The sequence below is a fragment of the Bombina bombina genome, chromosome 6 (genome assembly GCF_027579735.1).
Source record: "Bombina bombina isolate aBomBom1 chromosome 6, aBomBom1.pri, whole genome shotgun sequence".
Classification (NCBI taxonomy): domain Eukaryota; kingdom Metazoa; phylum Chordata; class Amphibia; order Anura; family Bombinatoridae; genus Bombina; species Bombina bombina.
In genome coordinates this window covers 762,080,984-762,105,785 of record NC_069504.1, presented here as the reverse complement: position 1 = coordinate 762,105,785, position 24,802 = coordinate 762,080,984, and the positions used below count along the sequence as shown (strand labels likewise).

The following is a 24,802-nucleotide window of genomic DNA, read 5'->3' as shown; positions in this document are numbered from 1 at the left end:
CACACTGTGGGATTTTGAACTTTCAAACGGATCCACCATATCTAACGTTTGAACGCTGACAAGCGCAAAAAAAGAAGCATTTTACTACAAAGGACCTCTACGGACAGATAAAATTGTCCCGGTTCTCAGAACCTTCAAAATAATTTATTCGTATTCCGAAATTGATATCGGATCCAAGACAGTAGTATCCAGAACTACTTTAAGCCTCTTAGAGACTCCAGAAAACCCTGAACATCAATTCTACCATAATAATAGGGTAAACAGTCTCAGAGACCAATGATCACATTTCGGACCAAAGACTGTAATACCAACAAACACTACAAGCCTCTTAGAGACTCCTGCAAACCCTGGACATCAGATCTACCACATTAATAGGGTAAACAGTCTCAGAGACCAACGAGTCCATTTCGCCACCAAACATCACACTTACGAAACATATCGAATTTTCCAAGCATATCTAATATAGAGACACATTGTCTCTCCTCCTCAAATACTATCTATGAATTGGAACGAAAAGAAAAGAATCTTCTAAAATAGAAACAACTTTACAACTTTTCTTATATAAGTTGCCATTTCTGACCTTTTTAAAGAAGGAGCGTCTTAAACATAAGACAGTCACCTATTTCCTTTTGTCTCCCCAACGGCCTATCCTGGACATAAACCTAGGCCATCTTAAAAAGTTTTTTATTCAGGACTAAAACGTGAGTACAAGTAAAACATTCATATAAAAAACTTTCTAACCGAAACACGAAACTAATCAAATTATATGAACAGATTGAAAACAAATCAAAAAGACTGCTCAAAATTCTCCAATGTTGTCCTTATAAAATTGTACACTGTTTTAATATCTTAAAGTATCAGAGCTCTATACTTATATTGTACCTGTTTTTAATTGTTTTTAATTGTTTTTAAATAAATACATTCTGTATATAAGCTAAATATATTTTATATACTTTTTATTTTGTGATAATACTGTGATAAAACACTTTGTGATAACACTTTGACACAACATTTATAACCCACACCGTTAGCTCCCCACACCTTGGTTAATTCACATTCTGTTGGTCATCTTGTAACTAAACCAATGAATATGTGAATGAACTTAGTAGGAAAAAAATCTCATTTTTTAATAGAGAAAATTTTTAGTGTGTAGTATAAAAAGAAAAACATAAGGGTAGACAGCAGACGAGAGCTGCTTTAATATTGGGGGGGGGACGTGTCCGGGGTTATGTTGATATAACATGAGCTGGTAAGTTTGTAAATATGGCTTACAGTCAAGATCAGAAGGTGGATTATAAAAGTCTAAAGACAAGCTCCTATCTTTGGTGGAAGACTCAAAGGACCTCAAATAAGGGATAGGAAGGGGAATATTTTTAAAGACGTTTAAGAGATGGCTCTGTGGGACTGCCGAATTAAGGGATAACTATGAGCAGAATTTATAATGAGGAATGGGCAACTTTATGGTATATGGTAATAGGGGGTAAGAGTACGTGATATTACATAATTGAGGGCTACACTATGTAGTGGTAAACTGAATGTCAGCCAGTAAAATTGGCTCTAGAGGTAGGAAAAACATTTGGGTACTACAGATGCTCTATGTCAACTATAACAGAAGATAGATTGGCTCAAAAGAGTTTCATGTAGAGTGGTGTAACATTAAATCCTTCAATATATTGAAAACTAAAGAGCAGATGGTGGACCCCTGAAATAGAGTAATGTGGTTAGGTCATATTATATGGTCCTTGCACTTAATCTCAGCATTCTAATGAAACATTTCCAGTTACCATAAACAGTTGTTATTAACAAGCGACAGTGGGAGTATATCACCAAATATATATGAAGAAGGCAGTATCTATATTTAATAAATATGTTATAGAGTGTATAGGTTCATTGGTTCAGGATCAATGTTATGTGTATAGGAAGGAGCTCATATGATATCACAGTCACTGTCAAAGAATCAAGTCTAGACATATAGGAACCTAGAGACCACTACATGCATAAACAAAGTACAATATGACCATAAGATCAAGCGTGTTTGTGTTTAAAGCGGTAATAATATAATTAGCTCACGTCCCTGCGCTGCATGAGGCATAGTAACAGGTGTAATTGGAGGGATGGAAATGCCACCCTACATTGCATTGTAACATATGGGAGAAGCTATGTAAAGAGATATGCTATAGACTTTGTCCCTCTGATTTGCTCATTAGAACCTAAGGAGCTAATATATGTGCGATATAAGCGTCCCCTCACACCATAGAAAATAAAAGAGTATTACCAAATGCCTGCTAGATATGTAACTATATATAAAATGCTGTTACACAGATGAGAGCTGCCATTAATCTTTTACCGTACCTAAGTCTGATGTTAGCGTGAGCTGCTGATAGAGAGATATATTAGAAGAGACAATATTATAGAGCCATTAAGACTGTTACACTTATAAAAATAATGGAAAAGGAACAGAGACTGAGGTGTCAGGATCCCCTACCTCATAATAAAACAGTGAGACCACCTACTTGTGATATAGGAATAGACATAGTTAGTTTCAAAGATATAACTGGTTCTCTAGATGCTATATATTATGAGCAAGTAATAACTTGGGAATAAAATGATAATAATCTAAGTGTCTCATGGGTATGCGTTGCGTGATTTAATGACATCATAGCAGTAAGAATAGTTTCATTTATATATCTAGCTAGCACAATGCCCAACAATAAAATGTACAGGTAGCAAACAGAGAGTAGCCAGTTACAAGGCCATTTAACGTGTGAAACATGTAAACATGAAGATATGTAGTGAGGAACAAATATCTCAACGTTATGTATATAACAGTAATTAGTTAACTTTTACATTTATAACTGACAACAATCCTTAATTAGTAGGTAACCAGGTACCCTGTATAACATAGCCTGTAATGTCATCAAATTACCCAACACCTCTCTTTTGTATCCGTGTAAGTACAAATGCAAAATGCTGATGGGTCAGTGGTCGGTCATGGGTGGGCCAAGATAAGTCAAGCATGGTCCCTCCATTAAAGGTATTACGTGGCATATGGTTAAAGGAGATGAGACTCTCATATTCTGCAGCGATCTGCACATCCATGCTGCAGGTGTAAAGTAGGAAACCTCTGTGTCTGCTCTGCGTTTCAGGATACTATGCTCTTCTGTTAGGACCCTTCCCCAAACAGGGAGCCGGAGAGTCCGTGACAAGTGCTGTAACTGCCTGTTTCTCTGCGGTCTTACCAGAGTTGGGGTAACTGACAGCTTGACAAGGGATGTGCAGTCCGGTTCTGCTCTGTATTCCTTCAAGAGCTCCTAAAGATAAAGTGAGCCCCTGCTCCATCTGGACACCGTGTCATCTGGAGGCCTGGGGAAGGGGGGGTAGCTCAGCTGATCCAGGCTCCTCCTCCTCATGCTGCGTCTCGGTATCCCTCAATCTGATTCCGTTTAATAGGAATAGGTCTCCTTCGTCCCGTGGCGCTCTTATTGCATAGCAGAGATCGTCAAAGTTCTGTAGCATCTGTAGCTCCAGGTTCTTGAATAGGGATTGGATCTGTAAGTAGAGGTCCTCTTTCATATTTAAGTAGAGTGTCTGGGTAGGATTAAGCAGTACAAGAAAGTGGAACCGCTTTACACGATCACTGGGTTAACCAGGGGGATATGATGAGCCAATGGTGTTAGGCCGCAGCTTTCTCAGACAGGCCAGAGTAAGTTTTCTGCTTGTAGGGACATGATGATAACAGAATTTATGTTTACCTGATAAATTACTTTCTCCAACGGTGTGTCCGGTCCACGGCGTCATCCTTACTTGTGGGATATTCTCTTCCCCAACAGGAAATGGCAAAGAGCCCAGCAAAGCTGGTCACATGATCCCTCCTAGGCTCCGCCTTCCCCAGTCATTCGACCGACGTAAAGGAGGAATATTTGCATAGGAGAAACCATATGATACCGTGGTGACTGTAGTTAAAGAAAATAAATTATCAGACCTGATTAAAAAACCAGGGCGGGCCGTGGACCGGACACACCGTTGGAGAAAGTAATTTATCAGGTAAACATAAATTCTGTTTTCTCCAACATAGGTGTGTCCGGTCCACGGCGTCATCCTTACTTGTGGGAACCAATACCAAAGCTTTAGGACACGGATGAAGGGAGGGAGCAAATCAGGTCACCTAAATGGAAGGCACCACGGCTTGCAAAACCTTTCTCCCAAAAATAGCCTCAGAAGAAGCAAAAGTATCAAACTTGTAAAATTTGGTAAAAGTGTGCAGTGAAGACCAAGTCGCTGCCTTACATATCTGATCAACAGAAGCCTCGTTCTTGAAGGCCCATGTGGAAGCCACAGCCCTAGTGGAATGAGCTGTGATTCTTTCAGGAGGCTGCCGTCCGGCAGTCTCATAAGCCAATCTGATGATACTTTTAATCCAAAAAGAGAGAGAGGTAGAAGTTGCTTTTTGACCTCTCATTTTACCAGAATAAACAACAAACAAGGAAGATGTTTGTCTAAAATCCTTTGTAGCATCTAAATAGAATTTTAGAGCACGAACAACATCCAAATTGTGCAACAAACGTTCCTTCTTTGAAACTGGATTCGGACACAAAGAAGGCACGACTATCTCCTGGTTAATGTTCTTGTTAGAAACAACTTTCGGAAGAAAACCAGGTTTAGTACGTAAAACCACCTTATCTGCATGGAACACCAGATAAGGAGGAGAACACTGCAGAGCAGATAATTCTGAAACTCTTCTAGCAGAAGAAATTGCAACCAAAAACAAAACTTTCCAAGATAATAACTTAATATCAACGGAATGTAAGGGTTCAAACGGAACCCCCTGAAGAACTGAAAGAACTAAATTGAGACTCCAAGGAGGAGTCAAAGGTTTGTAAACAGGCTTGATTCTAACCAGAGCCTGAACAAAGGCTTGAACATCTGGCACAGCTGCCAGCTTTTTGTGAAGTAACACAGACAAGGCAGAAATCTGTCCCTTCAAGGAACTTGCAGATAATCCTTTCTCCAATCCTTCTTGAAGAAAGGATAGAATCTTAGGAATTTTTACCTTGTCCCAAGGGAATCCTTTAGATTCACACCAACAGATATCTTTTTTCCATATTTTGTGGTAAATTTTTCTAGTTACAGGCTTTCTGGCCTGAACAAGAGTATCAATAACAGAATCTGAGAACCCTCGCTTTGATAAGATCAAGCGTTCAATCTCCAAGCAGTCAGTTGGAGTGAGACCAGATTCGGATGTTCGAACGGACCTTGAACAAGAAGGTCTCGTCTCAAAGGTAGCTTCCATGGTGGAGCCGATGACATATTCACCAGGTCTGCATACCAAGTCCTGCGTGGCCACGCAGGAGCTATCAAGATCACCGATGCCCTCTCCTGATTGATCCTGGCTACCAGCCTGGGGATGAGAGGAAACGGCGGGAATACATAAGCTAGTTTGAAGGTCCAAGGTGCTACTAGTGCATCTACTAGAGTCGCCTTGGGATCCCTGGATCTGGACCCGTAGCAAGGAACCTTGAAGTTCTGACGAGAGGCCATCAGATCCATGTCTGGGATGCCCCACAGTTGAGTAATTTGGGCAAAGATTTCCGGATGGAGTTCCCACTCCCCCGGATGTAAGGTCTGACGACTCAGAAAATCCGCTTCCCAATTTTCCACTCCTGGGATGTGGATTGCAGACAAGTGGCAGGAGTGAGTCTCCGCCCATTGAATGATTTTGGTCACTTCTTCCATCGCCAGGGAACTCCTTGTTCCCCCCTGATGGTTGATGTACGCAACAGTCGTCATGTTGTCTGATTGAAACCGTATGAACTTGGCCTTTGCTAGCTGAGGCCAAGCCTTGAGAGCATTGAGTATCGCTCTCAGTTCCAGAATGTTTATCGGTAGAAGAGATTCTTCCCGAGACCAAAGACCCTGAGCTTTCAGGGGTCCCCAGACCGCGCCCCAGCCCATCAGACTGGCGTCGGTCGTGACAATGACCCACTCTGGTCTGCGGAAGCTCATCCCCTGTGACAGGTTGTCCAGGGACAGCCACCAACGGAGTGAATCTCTGGTCCTCTGATTTACTTGTATCGTCGGAGACAAGTCTGTATAGTCCCCATTCCACTGACTGAGCATGCACAGTTGTAATGGTCTTAGATGAATGCGCGCAAAAGGAACTATGTCCATTGCCGCTACCATCAAACCTATTACTTCCATGCACTGCGCTATGGAAGGAAGAGGAACGGAATGAAGTATCTGACAAGAGTTTAGAAGTTTTGTTTTTCTGGCCTCTGTCAGAAAAATCCTCATTTCTAAGGAGTCTATTATTGTTCCCAAGAAGGGAACCCTTGTTGACGGAGATAGAGAACTCTTTTCTACGTTCACTTTCCATCCGTGAGATCTGAGAAAGGCCAGGACAATGTCCGTGTGAGCCTTTGCTTGAGGAAGGGGCGACGCTTGAATCAGAATGTCGTCCAAGTAAGGTACTACTGCAATGCCCCTTGGTCTTAGCACCGCTAGAAGGGACCCTAGTACCTTTGTGAAAATCCTTGGAGCAGTGGCTAATCCGAACGGAAGTGCCACGAACTGGTAATGCTTGTCCAGGAATGCGAACCTTAGGAACCGATGATGTTCCTTGTGGATAGGAATATGTAGATACGCATCCTTTAAATCCACCGTGGTCATGAATTGACCTTCCTGGATGGAAGGAAGAATTGTTCGAATGGTTTCCATTTTGAACGATGGAACCTTGAGAAACTTGTTTAGGATCTTGAGATCTAAGATTGGTCTGAACGTTCCCTCTTTTTTGGGAACTACGAACAGATTGGAGTAGAACCCCATCCCTTGTTCTCCTAATGGAACAGGATGAATCACTCCCATTTTTAACAGGTCTTCTACACAATGTAAGAATGCCTGTTTTTTTATGTGGTCTGAAGACACTTGAGACCTGTGGAACCTCCCCCTTGGGGGAAGCCCCTTGAATTCCAGAAGATAACCTTGGGAGACTATTTCTAGCGCCCAAGGATCCAGAACATCTCTTGCCCAAGCCTGAGCGAAGAGAGAGACTCTGCCCCCCACCAGATCCGGTCCCGGATCGGGGGCCAACATCTCATGCTGTCTTGGTAGCAGTGGCAGGTTTCTTGGCCTGCTTTCCCTTGTTCCAGCCTTGCATTGGTCTCCAGGCTGGCTTGGCTTGAAAAGTATTACCCTCTTGCTTAGAGGACGTAGCACTTGGGGCTGGTCCGTTTCTACGAAAGGGACGAAAATTAGGTTTATTTTTGGCCTTGAAAGACCTATCCTGAGGAAGGGCGTGGCCCTTGCCCCCAGTGATATCAGAGATAATCTCTTTCAAGTCAGGGCCAAACAGCGTTTTCCCCTTGAAAGGAATGTTAAGCAATTTGTTCTTGGAAGACGCATCCGCTGACCAAGATTTTAACCAAAGCGCTCTGCGCGCCACAATAGCAAACCCAGAATTTTTCGCCGCTAACCTAGCCAATTGCAAAGTGGCGTCTAGGGTGAAAGAATTAGCCAATTTGAGAGCACGGATTCTGTCCATAATCTCCTCATAAGAAGGAGAATTACTAGTGATCGCCTTTTCTAGCTCATCGAACCAGAAACACGCGGCTGTAGTGACAGGGACAATGCATGAAATTGGTTGTAGAAGGTAACCTTGCTGAACAAACATCTTTTTAAGCAAACCTTCTAATTTTTTATCCATAGGATCTTTGAAAGCACAACTATCTTCTATGGGTATAGTGGTGCGTTTGTTTAGAGTAGAAACCGCCCCCTCGACCTTGGGGACTGTCTGCCATAAGTCCTTTCTGGGGTCGACCATAGGAAACAATTTTTTAAATATGGGGGGAGGGACGAAAGGTATACCGGGCCTTTCCCATTCTTTATTTACAATGTCCGCCACCCGCTTGGGTATAGGAAAAGCTTCGGGGGGCCCCGGGACCTCTAGGAACTTGTCCATTTTACATAGTTTCTCTGGGATGACCAAATTCTCACAATCATCCAGAGTGGATAACACCTCCTTAAGCAGAGCGCGGAGATGTTCCAACTTAAATTTAAATGTAATCACATCAGGTTCAGCTTGTTGAGAAATTTTCCCTGAATCTGAAATTTCTCCCTCAGACAAAACCTCCCTGGCCCCCTCAGACTGGTGTAGGGGCCCTTCAGAAACAATATCATCAGCGTCCTCATGCTCTTCAGTATTTTCTAAAACAGAGCAGTCGCGCTTTCGCTGATAAGTGGGCATTTTGGCTAAAATGTTTTTGATAGAATTATCCATTACAGCCGTTAATTGTTGCATAGTAAGGAGTATTGGCGCGCTAGATGTACTAGGGGCCTCCTGTGTGGGCAAGACTGGTGTAGACGAAGGAGGGGATGATGCAGTACCATGCTTACTCCCCTCACTTGAGGAATCATCTTGGGCATCATTTTCTCTAAATTTTGTGTCACATAAATCACATCTATTTAAATGAGAAGGAACCTTGGCTTCCCCACATTCAGAACACAGTCTATCTGGCAGTTCAGACATGTTAAACAGGCATAAACTTGATAACAAAGTACAAAAAACGTTTTAAAATAAAACCGTTACTGTCACTTTAAATTTTAAACTGAACACACTTTATTACTGCAATTGCGAAAAAGTATGAAGGAATTGTTCAAAATTTCACCACAGTGTCTTAAAGCCTTAAAAGTATTGCACACCAAATTTGGAAGCTTTAACCCTTAAAATAACGGAACCGGAGCCGTTTTTATATTTAACCCCTTTACAGTCCCTGGTATCTGCTTTGCTGAGACCCAACCAAGCCCAAAGGGGAATACGATACCAAATGACGCCTTCAGAAGTCTTTTCTATGTATCAGAGCTCCTCACACATGCATCTGCATGTCATGCTTCTCAAAAACAAGTGCGCAATACAGGCGCGAAAATGAGACTCTGCCTATGATTAGGGAAAGCCCCTAGAGAATAAGGTGTCCAATACAGTGCCTGCCGGTTATTTTACAAAATTCCCAAGATTAAAATAATTCCTCAAGGCTATGGAGTATAAAATATGTTGATATATAAATCGATTTAGCCCAGAAAATGTCTACAGTCTTAAAAAGCCCTTGTGAAGCCCTTATTTACTGTCTGTAATAAAAATGGCTTACCGGATCCCATAGGGAAAATGACAGCTTCCAGCATTACATTGTCTTGTTAGAATGTGTCATACCTCAAGCAGCAAAAGTCTGCTCACTGTTCCCCCAACTGAAGTTAATTCCTCTCAACAGTCCTGTGTGGAACAGCCATCGATTTTAGTAACGGTTGCTAAAATCATTTTCCTCTTACAAACAGAAATCTTCATCTCTTTTCTGTTTCAGAGTAAATAGTACATACCAGCACTATTTTAAAATAACAAACTCTTGATTGAATAATAAAAACTACAGTTAAACACTAAAAAACTCTAAGCCATCTCCGTGGAGATGTTGCCTGTACAACGGCAAAGAGAATGACTGGGGAAGGCGGAGCCTAGGAGGGATCATGTGACCAGCTTTGCTGGGCTCTTTGCCATTTCCTGTTGGGGAAGAGAATATCCCACAAGTAAGGATGACGCCGTGGACCGGACACACCTATGTTGGAGAAATTGAGTTTAGTTAGCTCCGTGACTTCTTCCAAATGAATATCGTAGATTATGTAGCTAGATGGGGCACAATGGAAGAAATAGGTAGCAGATTATTAAATTAGTTGAGCTTCCTTAAAGTGCGTCCCTCCATGTCTGCGGCTTTGACACGCCCCAGATGACGGCCCATTTTTGATGAACAACCTGGGTTGTTCTTGCTGATTGGTGGATAAATTCATCCAAAATAAAAAAGTGCTGTTCAGAGTTCTAAACCAAACAAAAAAAAAAGCTTAGATGCCTTTTTTTTCAAATAAAGATAGCAAGAGAACAAAAAAAATTGATAATTCAGTGTCCTTTTAAGGCTGTTAACTTCGATGCTGTGGTATTTTACCTGCGATGATTTTAGGCCTCACTTCTTTGAGCTGAAATGTCCCTCTGCTATTGCCACCTCAGTCTCGTTAGCAACCAGGCCTTACAAACACAAGCAGCCGTTCCCACATAGCAATGTGTCTCTTATGTGCTGCTGTATTAAATGCACCAGTGGTCACAGTTATGGCCTTAGCTGTTTGCGACTTTACGTTTGGCTTTTAGTGTGCCTGTACCGGGAGCATAGGGTGTGCACTGCTATCGCAGGAGGTAAGATTATGTTATGGCCTTGGCTGATGGCAGCCTTGTGTCTCGGATTGTGGCTTTCCGCTGATCTCTCAGAGTGGCCATGACAGGGGCGTGGGAGAGTTGCTTCAGTCGTGGGAGGCAATAGGGGGATGATTAAACTCCACAATCTGACTGGTATTAGTTGAACCGCTGCCTCTTATTCAGGAATCCGTTCCTCACTCCCAATCAGGCCAGGCCCCCAGTTAGGGATGAGTCGTTTGTTCCCAAGCTTCAACCGTGTCCTACTGTAATTCAATCACACCACTATTTTTAAGTGTTGCTGTAAATTTCTGCCAGGCAGGTCTCTCACTCTGGTTTTGGGTGATGATTAGCTTTTGGATGCATACAATTTATTAAGAAAACACTAGGGACTACCGAGCTCATCTAATGTGCAGATATCTACCAGCATGGCTAGGCTCCGCCCCCCTTTGATTGCAGAAATTTTAACCCTGCAAACATCCAATGCTTAAAGTTTGAGTTGTTCTTTAAAGGGATATGAAACCCAAAATGTTTCTTTCATTATTCAGATAGAACATGTCATTTTAAACAACCTTCTAATTTACTTCTATTAATCAATTTTTATTTGTTCTCTTGGTATATTTAGTTTAAAAGCAGGGACATATATGCTTAGGAGCCGGCCCATTTCTGCAGTACTATATGGCAGCAGTTTTGCAAGAATGTTAACCATCTGCAAGAGAACTAGAAGGCAGCACTATTTCCTGCCATGTACTGCTCCAGATGCCTTTAGAATTTTTGGGGGGTTTCATATCCCTTTAAGTTAACAATGGTAGAGTGATGTAGCTACTTTATTATATATATAAAAAAAAAACATCTGTATCAAATGTTTTAATTTAGGAGAATGTTTGTAGAGTGTGTTGAAGGAATTTTTCAATCAAGGTAGCTGTCCTTGCACTAGAAGAAATTTGCCTCACAGACTAAGAAATCTAAAACATTTTGCTTTAACAATTCATCATCAATAATGTGACTCACCTCACTACCGGGAGTTTGTTTGAGGTTTTTCTCTGCTTTGTCTACAAAGTCTTTCTCTTCAAAATACAGGTAACTTTTGAATTTGATTAAAGCCTTTACAAAAAAAAATAAAAAAAAAAATAATTAAATATTGTTTTCTCAAATATCAAGATACAATAATTATAAAAAATATGAAATAAACAGAATTTTTTTTTACACCTATTGAGTACATTTTTCTATTTTAATAGCATGGCAAAAGAAAAAGGAAATTAATGCTTACCTGATAAATTTATTTATTTTACGATATGACGAGTCCACGGATTTCATCCTTACTACAAAGAGCACCACAGCAGAGCTGTATATATAGCTCCTCCCTTCCCTCCACCTCCAGTCATTCAACCAAAGTTAGGAAGAGAAAGGAAAAGCCAAAGGTGCAGAGGTGACTGAAGTTTAATAAAAATAAGTACATACCTGTCTTAGAAATGACAGGGTGGGCCGTGGACTCGTCATATCGTAAAAGAAATACATTTATCAGGTAAGCATAAATTTCCTTTTCTTTTACAAGATATGACGAGTCCACGGATTTCATCCTTACTTGTGGGATACAATACCAAAGCTACAGGACACGGATGAAAGGGAGGGACAAGACAGGAACCTAAACAGAAGGCACCACTGCTTGAAGAACCTTTCTCCCAAAACCAGCCTCAGAAGAAGCAAAAGAATCAAATTTGGAAAAAGTGTGACCAAGTTGCAGCCTTGCAAATCTGTTCAACAGTAGCATCGTTTTTAAATGCCCATGAGGAAGCCACAGCCCTAGTGGAATGAGCCGTAATTCGATCAGGAGGCTGCTGTCAAGCAGTCTCATATGCCAGACGGATGATACTCTTCAGCCAAAAAGAAAGAGGTATCCGTAGCTTTCTGGCCCCTACGCTTTCCAGAATAAACAACAAATAATGAAGATGATTGGCGAAAATCCTTAGCCGCCTGCAAGTAAAACTTCAGGGCACGGACCACGTCCAAGTTATGCAACAGACGCTCCTTCTTAGGAGGATTAGGACATAATGAAGGAACAACAATTTCCTGATTAATATTCTTATTTGAAACAACCTTCGAAAGTAAACAGGTTTCGTACGTAAAACCACTTTATCAGAATGGAAGATAAGATAAGGCGAGTCACATTGTAATGCTGAAAGCTCAGAAACTCTACGAGCAGAAGAAAACATAATTTATGCTTACCTGATAAATTCCTTTCTTCTGTAGTGTGATCAGTCCACGGGTCATCATTACTTCTGGGATATTACTCCTCCCCAACAGGAAGTGCAAGAGGATTCACCCAGCAGAGCTGCATATAGCCCCTCCCCTCTACGTCACCCCCAGTCATTCGACCAAGGACCAACGAGAAAGGAGGAACCAAGGGTGTAGTGGTGACTGGAGTATAACTTAAAAATAATTACCTGCCTTAAAAAACAGGGCGGGCCGTGGACTGATCACACTACAGAAGAAAGGAATTTATCAGGTAAGCATAAATTATGTTTTCTTCTGTTAAGTGTGATCAGTCCACGGGTCATCATTACTTCTGGGATACCAATACCAAAGCAAAAGTACACGGATGACGGGAGGGATAGGCAGGCTCTTTTATACAGAAGGAACCACTGCCTGAAGAACCTTTCTCCCAAAAATAGCCTCCGAGGAAGCAAATGTGTCAAATTTGTAAAATTTGGAAAAAGTATGAAGCGAAGACCAAGTTGCAGCCTTGCAAATCTGTTCAACAGAGGCCTCATTCTTAAAGGCCCAAGTGGAAGCCACAGCTCTAGTGGAATGAGCTGTAATTCTTTCAGGAGGTTGCTGTCCAGCAGTCTCATAGGCTAAACGTATTATGCTACGAAGCCAAAAAGAGAGAGAGGTAGCAGAAGCTTTTTGACCTCTCCTCTGACCAGAGTAAACGACAAACAGGGAAGACGTCTGTCGAAATTCTTTAGTTGCCTGTAAGTAAAATTTTAGGGCACGAACTACATCCAGATTGTGCAGAAGACGTTCCTTCTTTGAAGAAGGATTTGGACACAAGGATGGAACAACAATCTCCTGATTGATATTCCTGTTAGTGACTACCTTGGGTAAGAACCCAGGTTTAGTACGCAGAACTACCTTATCCGAATGAAAAATCAAATAAGGAGAATCACAATGTAAGGCTGATAATTCAGAGACTCTTCGAGCCAATGAAATAGCCATTAAAAATAGAACTTTCCAAGATAACAACTTTATATCAATGGAATGGAGGGGTTCAAACGGAACGCCCTGTAAAACGTTAAGAACAAGATTTAAACTCCATGGTGGAGCAACAGTCTTAAACACAGGCTTAATCCTCGCTAAAGCCTGACAAAAAGCCTGAACGTCTGGCACTTCTGACAAACGTTTGTGTAACAGAATAGACAGAGCTGAGATCTGTCCCTTTAATGAACTAGCAGATAAACCCTTTTCTAAACCTTCTTGTAGAAAAGACAATATCCTAGGAATCCTAACCTTACTCCAAGAGTAACGTTTGGATTCACACCAATATAGGTATTTACGCCATATTTTATGGTAAATCTTTCTGGTAACAGGCTTCCTGGCCTGTATTAAGGTGTCAATAACTGACTCAGAAAACCCACGTCTTGATAAAATCAAACGTTCAATTTCCAAGCAGTCAGCTTCAGAGAAGTTAGATTTTGATGTTTGAAAGGACCCTGTATCAGGAGGTCCTGTTTCAGAGGTAGAGACCAAGGTGGACAGGATGACATGTCCACCAGGTCTGCATACCAAGTCCTGCGTGGCCATGCAGGTGCTATCAGAATCACTGATGCTCTCTCCTGTTTGATTCTGGCAATCAATCGAGGAAGCATCGGGAAGGGTGGAAACACATAAGCCATCCTGAAGTCCCAAGGTGCCGTCAGGGCATCTATTAGGACTGCTCCTGGATCCCTGGATCTGGACCCGTACCAAGGAAGCTTGGCGTTCTGTCGAGACGCCATGAGATCTATCTCCGGCTTGCCCCAACGTCGAAGTATTTGGGCAAAGACCTCCGGATGAAGTTCCCATTCCCCCGGATGAAAAGTCTGACGACTTAAGAAATCCACCTCCCAATTCTCCACTCCCGGGATGTGGATTGCTGACAGGTGGCAAGAGTGAGACTCTGCCCAGCGAATTATCTTTGATACTTCCATCATTGCTAGGGAGCTCCTTGTCCCTCCCTGATGGTTGATGTAAGCTACAGTCGTGATGTTGTCCGACTGAAACCTGATGAACCCCCGAGTTGTCAACTGGGGCCAAGCCAGGAGGGCATTGAGAACTGCTCTCAATTCCAGAATGTTTATTGGCAGGAGACTCTCCTCCTGACTCCATTGTCCCTGAGCCTTCAGAGAATTCCAGACGGCACCCCAACCTAGAAGGCTGGCGTCTGTTGTTACAATTGTCCAGTCTGGTCTGCTGAATGGCATCCCCCTGGACAGATGTGGCCGAGAAAGCCACCATAGAAGAGAATTTCTGGTCTCTTGATCCAGATTCAGAGAAGGGGACAAGTCTGAGTAATCCCCATTCCACTGACTTAGCATGCACAATTGCAGTGGTCTGAGGTGTAAGCGAGCAAATGGCACTATGTCCATTGCTGCTACCATTAGGCCGATTACCTCCATGCATTGAGCCACCGATGGGTGTTGAATGGAATGAAGGGTGCGGCAAGCACTTTGAAGTCTTGTTAACCTGTCTTCTGTCAGGTAAATCTTCATTTCTACAGAATCTATAAGAGTCCCCAGGAAGGGAACTCTTGTAAGTGGAACGAGTGAACTTTTCTTTTCGTTCACCTTCCATCCATGTGACCTTAGAAATGCCAGTACTAACTCTGTATGAGACTTGGCAGTTTGAAAGCTTGAAGCTTGTATCAGAATGTCGTCTAGGTAAGGAGCTACCGAAATTCCCCGCGGTCTTAGTACCGCCAGAAGAGCACCTAGAACCTTTGTGAAGATTCTTGGAGCTGTAGCCAATCCGAATGGAAGAGCCACAAACTGGTAATGCCTGTCTAGAAAGGCAAACCTTAGATACCGGTAATGATCTTTGTGAATCGGTATGTGAAGGTAAGCGTCCTTTAAGTCCACTGTGGTCATGTACTGACCTTCTTGGATCATGGGTAAAATTGTCCGGATAGTCTCCATTTTGAATGATGGAACTCTTAGGAATTTGTTTAGGATCTTTAAATCCAGTATTGGTCTGAAAGTTCCCTCTTTTTTGGGAACCACAAACAGATTTGAGTAAAACCCTTGTCCCTGTTCCGACCGTGGAACTGGATGGATTACTCCCATTAACAATAGTTCTTGTATGCAGCGTAGAAACGCTTCTTTCTTTGTTTGGTTTGTCGACAACCTTGACAGATGAAATCTCTCTCTTGGAGGAGAGTGTTTGAAGTCCAGAAGGTATCCCTGAGATATTATCTCTAGCGCCCAGGGATCCTGGACATCTCTTGCCCAAGCCTGGGCGAAGAGAGAAAGTCTGCCCCCCACTAGATCCGATCCCGGATCGGGGGCCCTCAATTCATGCTGTTTTAGTGGCAGCTGCAGGCTTCCTGGCCTGCTTGCCCTTGTTCCAGGACTGGTTAGGTCTCCAGCCTTGTCTGTAGCGAGCACCAGATCCTTCTTGTTTTGGAGTAGTGGAAGATGATGCTGCTCCTGCTTTGAAATTCCGAAAGGAACGACAATTAGACTGTCTAGCCTTAGGTTTGGCTTTGTCTTGAGGTAGGGCGTGGCCCTTACCTCCTGTAATGTCAGCGATAATTTCTTTCAAACCAGGCCCAAATAAGGTCTGTCCCTTGAAAGGTATATTAAGTAATTTAGACTTAGAAGTTACATCAGCTGACCAGGATTTTAGCCACAGTGCTCTGTGCGCTTGAATGGCGAATCCGGAATTCTTAGCCGTAAGTTTAATTAAATGTACTACGGCTTCCGAAATGAATGAATTAGATAGCTTAAGTACTCTAAGCCTGTCTGAAATGTCGTCCAGCGTAGCTGAACCAAGATTCTCTTCTAGAGACTCAATCCAGAATGCCGCTGCAGACGTGATCGGCGCAATGCATGCAAGGGGTTGCAATATAAAACCTTGTTGAACAAACATTTTCTTAAGGTAACCCTCTAATTTTTTATCCATTGGATCTGAAAAGGCACAGCTATCCTCTACCGGGATAGTGGTACGTTTAGCTAAAGTAGAAACTGCTCCCTCCACCTTAGGGACCGTTTGCCATAAATCCCGTGTGGTGGTGTCTATTGGAAACATCTTTCTAAATATTGGAGGGGGTGAGAACGGCACACCGGGTCTATCCCACTCCTTAGTAATAATTTCAGTTAGTCTTTTAGGTATAGGAAAAACGTCAGTACTTGTTGGTACAGCAAAATATTTATCCAACCTACACATTTTCTCGGGTATTGCAACTGTGTTACAATCATTCAGGGCCGCTAACACCTCCCCTAGTAAAACACGGAGGTTTTCCAGCTTAAATTTAAAATTTGAAATATCTGAATCCAATCTGTTTGGATCAGAACCGTCAGCCGCAGAATGAAGCTCTCCGTCCTCATGTTCTGCAAGTTGTGACGCAGTATCTGACATGGCCCTAACATTATCAGCGCACTCTGTTCTCACTCCAGAGTGATCACGCTTGCCCCTTAGTTCTGGCAATTTAGCCAAAACCTCAGTCATAACAGTAGCCATATCTTGTAATGTTATTTGTAATGGCCGCCCAGATGTACTTGGCGTCGCCATATCGCGCACGTCCCGAGCGGGAGATGCAGGTACTGTCACGTGAGGCGAGTTAGTCGGCATAACTCTCCCCTCGTTGTTTGGTGAAATTTGTTCAATTTGTACAGATTGACTTTTATTTAATGTAGCATCAATACAGTTAGTACATAAATTTCTATTGGGCTCCACCTTGGCTTTAGTACAAATAGTACAGGTCTCATCTTCTGAATCAGACATGTTTAACAAACTAGCAAATAAACTTGCAATTTGGAAATACTATACAAGTAAAATACAATGAAAAAAACGAACTGTGCTTGAAAAGCACTGAATATATATAACAGATGAAATCAATCAGCTTTGTAAAACAAAATGTAACTTAGTAAAGGCTTGTACCCAGTAGCAAGAAATAACTAACCCTGAGGCATAAAAAAGTTAAAGAATAAACGTTTTTTTATCACAGTCAACTACAATCTTACAGCTCTGTTAGATTACTTCCCTCAAATTAGCTTTGAAGATCCCTGGGTTCTGTAGAGATAACCGGAACATGCAGGAAAAAACAATGAGCTTTTGACTGAATTTTTTGATGCGTAGCAAAAGCGCCAAAAAAGGTCCCACCCCCTCACACACAACAGTGAGAGAGATTAAAAACTGTCATAATTAGATCCAGCAACTGCCAAGTGGAAAAATAATGCCCAAACATTTTATTCACCCAGTACCTCAGAAAATGAAAACGATTTTACATTCCAGCAAAAACGTTTAACATAATTAAGAAATATTAAAAAGCCTGTTGTATTTCTATTAGGCTAAAATCTTATATACACAGTGTAATTCCAGTGAAGTACCATTCCCCAGAATACTAAAATGTAAATTATACATACATGATATAATGTCGGTATGGCAGGATTTTCTCAGCAATTCCATTGTTAGAAAATAAAAACTGCTACATACCTTTTTGCAGAATAAACTGCCTGCTGTCCCCTGATCTGAAGTTTACCTCTCCTCAGATGGCCGAGAGACAGCAATATGATCTTAACAACTCCGGCTAAAATCATAGTAAAAACTCTGGTAGATTCTTCTTCAAACTCTACCAGAGAAGGAATAACACACTCCGGTGCTATTAAAAAATAACAAACTTTTGATTGAAGAAATAAACTAAATAAAATCACCATAGTCCTCTCACACATCCTATCTAGTCGTTGGGTGCAAGAGAATGACTGGGGGTGACGTAGAGGGGAGGGGCTATATGCAGCTCTGCTGGGTGAATCCTCTTGCACTTCCTGTTGGGGAGGAGTAATATCCCAGAAGTAATGATGACCCGTGGACTGATCACACTTAACAGAAGAAATAGCAACCAAAAACAAAACTTAGATAACAACTTAATATCTATGGAATGCAGGGGTTCAAACGGAACCCCTTGAAGAACGTTAAGAACTAAATTCAAACTCCAGGGTGGACAATTGGTCTAAACACAGGCTTGATTCTGGTCAGAGCCTGACAAAAAGACTGAACCTCTGCCAAACGTTTGTGTAGTAAAATGGACAAAGCAAAGATTTGTCCCTTTAAGGAACTTGCCGATAACCCTTTCTCCAATCCTTTTTGGAGAAAAGACAGAATTCTGGGAATCCTAACTCTACTCCATGAGTAGCCCTTGGATTCGCACCAATAAAGGTATTTGCGCCATATCTTATGGTAGATCTTTCTAGTAACAGGCTTACGTGCCTGAATCAAAGTATCAATGACCGAATCAGAGAACCCCCGCTTAGATAAAATCAAGCGTTCAATCTCCAAGCAGTCAGCTGCAGAGAAACTAGATTGGGGTGTTGAAAAGGTCCCTGAATTAGGTCCTGCCTCAATGGAAGCTTCCACGGCGGCAGAGAGGACATATCCACTAGATCGGCATACCAAGTCCTGCAAGCCAACGCAGGCGCGATTAGAATTACTGAAGCCCTGTCCTGTTTGATCCAAGCAATCACCCGGGGAAGGAGAGCAAACGGTGGAAACACATAAGCTAGGTTGAACGACCAAGGCACTGCCAAGGCATCTATCAGTTCGGCCTGAGGAGCCCTTGATCTGGATTCGTATCACAGGAGCTTGGCATTATGACGAGACGCCATCAGATCCAATTCCGGCCTGCCCCATCTGAGGATCAGAGTGGCAAAGACCTCCGGATGGAGTTCCCACTCTCACGGATGAAACGTCTGTCTGCTTAAAAAGCACGCTTCCCAGTTGTCCACTCCTGGGATGAGGATTGCTGACAGATAACAAGAGTGAGCTTCCGCCCACCGAATTATCTTGGATACTTCTGTCATCGCTAAGGAACTCCTTGTTCCTCCCTGATGATTGATGTAAGCCACAGTCGTGATGTTGTCCGACTGAAAGCAGATGAATTTGACCGAAGCTAACTGAGGCCATGCCTGAAGCGCATTGAATATTGCTCTGAATTCCAGAATATTGATTGGAAGAAGAGACTCCGGCTGAGTCCACACACCCTGAGCCTTCAGGGAATTCCAGACTGCACCCCAGCCTAGAAGACTGGCATCTGTTGTCACTATCACCCATGAAGGTCTGCGGAAGCACGTCCCTTGGGACAGATGATCCGGCGATAACCACCAAAGAAGAGTATCTTATCTCCTGATCCAGATCTATCTGAGGAGACAAATTTGCATAATCTCCATTCCACTGCCTTAGCATGCTCTGCTGTAGTGGTCTGAGATGAAATCGAGCAAACGGAATGATGTACATTGCCGCCACAATCAATCCAATTACCTCCATGCATTGAGCCACTGATGGCCGAGGATTGGACTGAAGAGCTTGTATAACAAAATTTATGTAAGAACTTACCTGATAAATTCATTTCTTTCATATTAGCAAGAGTCCATGAGCTAGTGACGTATGGGATATACATTCCTACCAGGAGGGGCAAAGTTTCCCAAACCTCAAAATGCCTATAAATACACCCCTCACCACACCCACAAATCAGTTTAACGAATAGCCAAGAAGTGGGGTGATAAGAAAAAAGTGCGAAAGCATAAAAAACAAGGAATTGGAATAATTGTGCTTTATACAAAAAAATCATAACCACCACAAAAAGGGTGGGCCTCATGGACTCTTGCTAATATGAAAGAAATGAATTTATCAGGTAAGTTCTTACATAAATTATGTTTTCTTTCATGTAATTAGCAAGAGTCCATGAGCTAGTGACGTATGGGATAATGACTACCCAAGATGTGGATCTTCCACGCAAGAGTCACTAGAGAGGGAGGGATAAAATAAAAGACAGCCAATTCCGCTGAAAAATAATCCACACCCAAAATAAAGTTTAAATCTTATAATGAAGAAAACTGAAATTATAAGCAGAAGAATCGAACTGAAACAGCTGCCTGAAGAATTTTTCTACCAAAAACTGCTTCAGAAGAAGAATACACATCAAAATGGTAGAATTTAGTAAAAGTATGCAAAGAAGACCAAGTTGCTGCTTTGCAAATCTGATCAATCGAAGCTTCATTCCTAAACGCCCAGGAAGTAGAAACTGACCTAGTAGAATGAGCTGTAATCCTTTGAGGCGGAGATTTACCCGACTCGACATAAGCATTATGAATAAAAGATTTCAACCAAGATGCCAAAGAAATGGCAGAGGCCTTCTGACCTTTCCTAGAACCGGAAAAGATAACAAATAGACTAGAAGTCTTTCGGAAATTCTTAGTAGCTTCAACATAATATTTCAAAGCTCTAACTACATCCAAAGAATGCAATGATCTCTCCTTAGAATTCTTAGGATTAGGACATAATGAAGGAACCACAATTTCTCTACTAATGTTGTTAGAATTCACAACCTTAGGTAAAAATGTAAAAGAAGTTCGCAACACCGCCTTATCCTAATGGAAAATCAGAAAAGGAGATTCACAAGAAAGAGCAGATAATTCAGAAACTCTTCTAGCAGAAGAGATGGCCAAAAGAAAACAAAACTTTCCAAGAAAGTAATTTAATGTCCAGTGAATGCATAGGTTCAAACGGAAGAGCTTGAAGAGCCCCCAGAACCAAATTCAAACTTCAAGGAGGAGAAATTGACTGAATAACAGGTTTTATACGAACCAAAGCTTGTACAAAACAATGAATATCAGGAAGAATAGCAGAAAGAGCAGAGATTTGTCCTTTCAAGGAACTTGCACACAGACCTTTATCCAAACCATCCTGAAGAAACTGAAAAATTCTTGGAATTCTAAAAGAATGCCAGGAAAAATGATGAGAAAGACACCAAGAAATGTAAGTCTTCCAGACTCGATAATATATCTTCCTAGATACAGATCTACGAGCCTGTAACATAGTTTTAATCACAGAGTCAGAGAAACCTCTTTGACTAAGAATCAAGCGTTCAATCTCCATACCTTTAAATTTAAGGATTTGAGATCCTGATGGTAAAAAAGGACCTTGTGACAGAAGGTCTGGTCTTAACGGAAGAGTCCACGGTTGGCAAGAAGCCATGCGGACAAGATCTGTATACCAAAACCTGTGAGACCATGCTGGAGCCACCAGCAGAAAAAACGAGCATTCCTTCAGAATCTTGGAGATTACTCTTGGAAGAAGAACTAGAGGCGGAAAGATATAGGCAGGATGATACTTCCAAGGAAGTGACAATGCATCCACTGCTTCCGCCTGAGGATCCCTGGATCTGGACAGATACCTGGGAAGTTTCTTGTTTAGATGAGAAGCCATCAGATCTATTTCTGGAAGTCCCCACATTTGAACAATCTGAAGAAACACCTCTGGGTGAAGAGACCACTCGCCCGGATGTAACGTTTGGCGACTGAGATAATCCGCTTTCCAATTGTCAATACCTGGGATATGAACCGCAGAGATTAGACAGGAGCTGGATTCCGCCCATACCAGTATTCGAGATACTTCTTTCATAGCCAGAGGACTGTGAGTCCCTCCTTGATGATTGATATATGCCACAGTTGTGACATTGTTTGTCTGAAAACAAATGAACGATTCTCTCTTTAGAAGAGGCCATGACTGAAGAGCTTCTGAAAATTGCACGGAGTTCCAAAATATTGATTGGTAATCTCACCTCCTGAGATTTCCCAAACCCCTTGTGCTGTCAGAAACCCCCATACAGCTCCCCAACCTGACAGACTTGCATCTGTTGAGATCACAGTCCAGGTTGGAAGAAAAAAAGAAGCCCCCTGAACTAAACGATGGTGGTCTGTACCACGTCAGAGGGTGTCGAACAATCAGTTTTATAGATATTAAATGAGATATCTTTGTATAATCCCGGCACCACTGGTTCAGCATACAGAGCTGAAGAGGTCGCATGTGAAAATGAGCAAAGGGGAACACGTCCAATGCAGCAGTCATAAGAACCTAGAATTTCCATGCATAAGGCTACCGAAGGGAATGATTGAGACTGAAGGTTTTGATAAGCTGAAACCAATTTCAGACGTCTCTTGTCCAACAGAGACAGAGTCATGGACACTGAATCTATCCGGAAATCTAAAAAAGGTTACTCTTGTCTGAGGAATCAACAAACTTTTTGGTTAATTGATCCTCCAACCATGTTCTTGAAGAAAACAACACTCATAAAAAGCTGGAAAGGATCTTTCCATTGAAAATGAGCAAAGGGAATTGAATCCAATGCTGTTAAAACTTCTATGCATATATAGCAACTGAAGGAAATAATAGAGACTAAAGGTACCGACAGACGGAACCCAATACAAATTGTCCCTTGTCTGATAGAGACAAAAATAGTGACATAAACCATCTGGAAACCTAAAAAAAAGGTGACCCTTGTGTGAGGAATCAAGAGCTTTTGAAAAAAGATCCTCTAACTATGTCCTGAAGAGCAAGTGAAACATATGAGAATCCGCATCCTCAGGAAATAATCTGAATGAAAACAGAAAAATGAAGAATACGCATTTATTGTATCTAAAGAAAACAAATAATGCTATCAATGACCACAAAAAGGCAGAATAGTTTGAATAAAACTCCAAAACCCTGTTCCTAGAAAAGGAACTGGAATAAAAACCCCAGAAGATTCCAGGTCTGAGCAGCGCTTGAACCCCATGGGTACCCAGCCATGCCTCAACAGTATCCAAAATATATAGGACAGAAACACACTGAAAGAAAGTGTTAGCCTTACTGGAATAAAATCAAAGAAATTTGGACAAAATAGAACCAAATAAATTTCAAAGAAGTCTTAACCTGCCCCTTACCAGCCAAGCTGGAATACGGCACGTGCATCGCAACATTAGGGAGCTAATTTCGAACCCCAATTAAAAACATGTTACTTGGGAAAGAACTCAGGATTCGTTCCTTAATAAGAACAACCAAACTAGTATAAGCTTAAAGTTTTAGTCTTAGAACTCAATCTTGAAGCCCATAGTAACAGTTAAGAATTGAATCCAATTATAATTGATTATCTTAGAACAAAAGAAATATGGATTTTCTTTTTTTTTTTTTTTTTTAAAAAATCACAGAATTCTTCTAGCTAAAATAGCTAAAGACATAGATTAACCCTCATTTGCGAATATATTCAATAAAATGAAGACACAAATGAAATCATTAGCATGATAGTCCAGTTTAAAGGACCAGTCAAAACAGAGGACTTGCAAAATGCAAAACGACAAGACAAATTCAACGGCACCTAGTCTAGTAAATGTTGTCCCTTAACAATGATAAAATAAATCATGATCTGATACTTGATCTAAAGTAAACAGAAAAAATGAAGCAATTGCAATATCACAGGACCAAGAAAAGTACCTGAAACTAAATAATTTTCCAAAAATAAGATACAACTATATAAAGCAAAATAAATACTATTTTGCTATAAAAACAATAGCATAATTAGTAGGAGTAGAGATAGCTCCAATAAATTGGAGAACCCTCCAAATTGAATTTAACTGCTGACAAAGAATATAGTTTAAAAATAAAAGAAAATTCTCAGCCTTTTCCATTCCCTAGTATGGGGAATTGGAAAGAAAACCTCTGAAATCACAGAAGAAATAAAAAGGCAGAAATAGTGTCAGCTAGTCTTAAAGAACTAGTTACCTTAATATCCAAAATAATCAACACCTCTTCAACAAAGAACAAATGTACCTTAATAATAAAAAAAAATATATAAAAAAGTAGATTTGTTAGTGTCAATATCTGATGAAGAGAATTTCTGAAAGAGAAAAAAACATCATCAGAGAAGGATACATCAGTATGTTGTTCAATAATTAAAAAAGAAGTGAAAAAGACCTAAAAATCGTATTAGAAGGCACGAAGTCAGACATAGCCTTAATCAGAAAAAATATTTCTTATAAATCTTCTAAACATTTCTTGCACTTAAGAATGTAAATGTATAAAGCATAAATACTAATGGAATCTGCATGTAAAAGTATATCATAATAACTTATTACAAACCATAGCTAAAGATAAACATTTATAACATTTAAAATAAATGAACTTAGCTTTGGTAGAACTGAAACTCAGTTAAGCATTTTTCCAGAAGTGGCTTCTGACTCAGGGACAAACGGAGACATCTTGCAATATGTAATAGAAAAAACAACATATAAACAAAATTGATCAAATTCCTTAAATGACAGTTTCAGGAATGGGAAAAAATGCCAGTGAACAAGCTTCTAGCAACCAGAAGCAATAAATAATGAGACTTAAATAATGTGGAGACAATAGTGACGCCCATATTTTTTAGCGCCAAAAAAGACGCCCACATTATTTGGCGCCTAAATGCTTTTGGCGCCAAAAATGACGCCACATCCGGAACGCCGACACCTTTGGCGCAAAAAAACGTCAAAAAAATGACGCAACTTCTGGCGACATGTATGACGCCGGAAATAGAAA

General features: G+C 41.3%; 1 protein-coding gene across 1 annotated transcript in view; it reads right to left on the bottom strand.

Annotated features, from left to right (window-relative positions):
• Positions 1 to 24,802, bottom strand: part of ASH2L (ASH2 like, histone lysine methyltransferase complex subunit) — a 579,627-nt gene that overhangs the window by 138,907 nt on the left and 415,918 nt on the right. Inside the window, exon 16 of the mRNA XM_053719418.1 lies at positions 11,231 to 11,323. Within this exon, the coding sequence (XP_053575393.1) occupies positions 11,231 to 11,323 (93 nt within the window). The remainder of the gene's footprint in view (positions 1 to 11,230; positions 11,324 to 24,802) is intronic.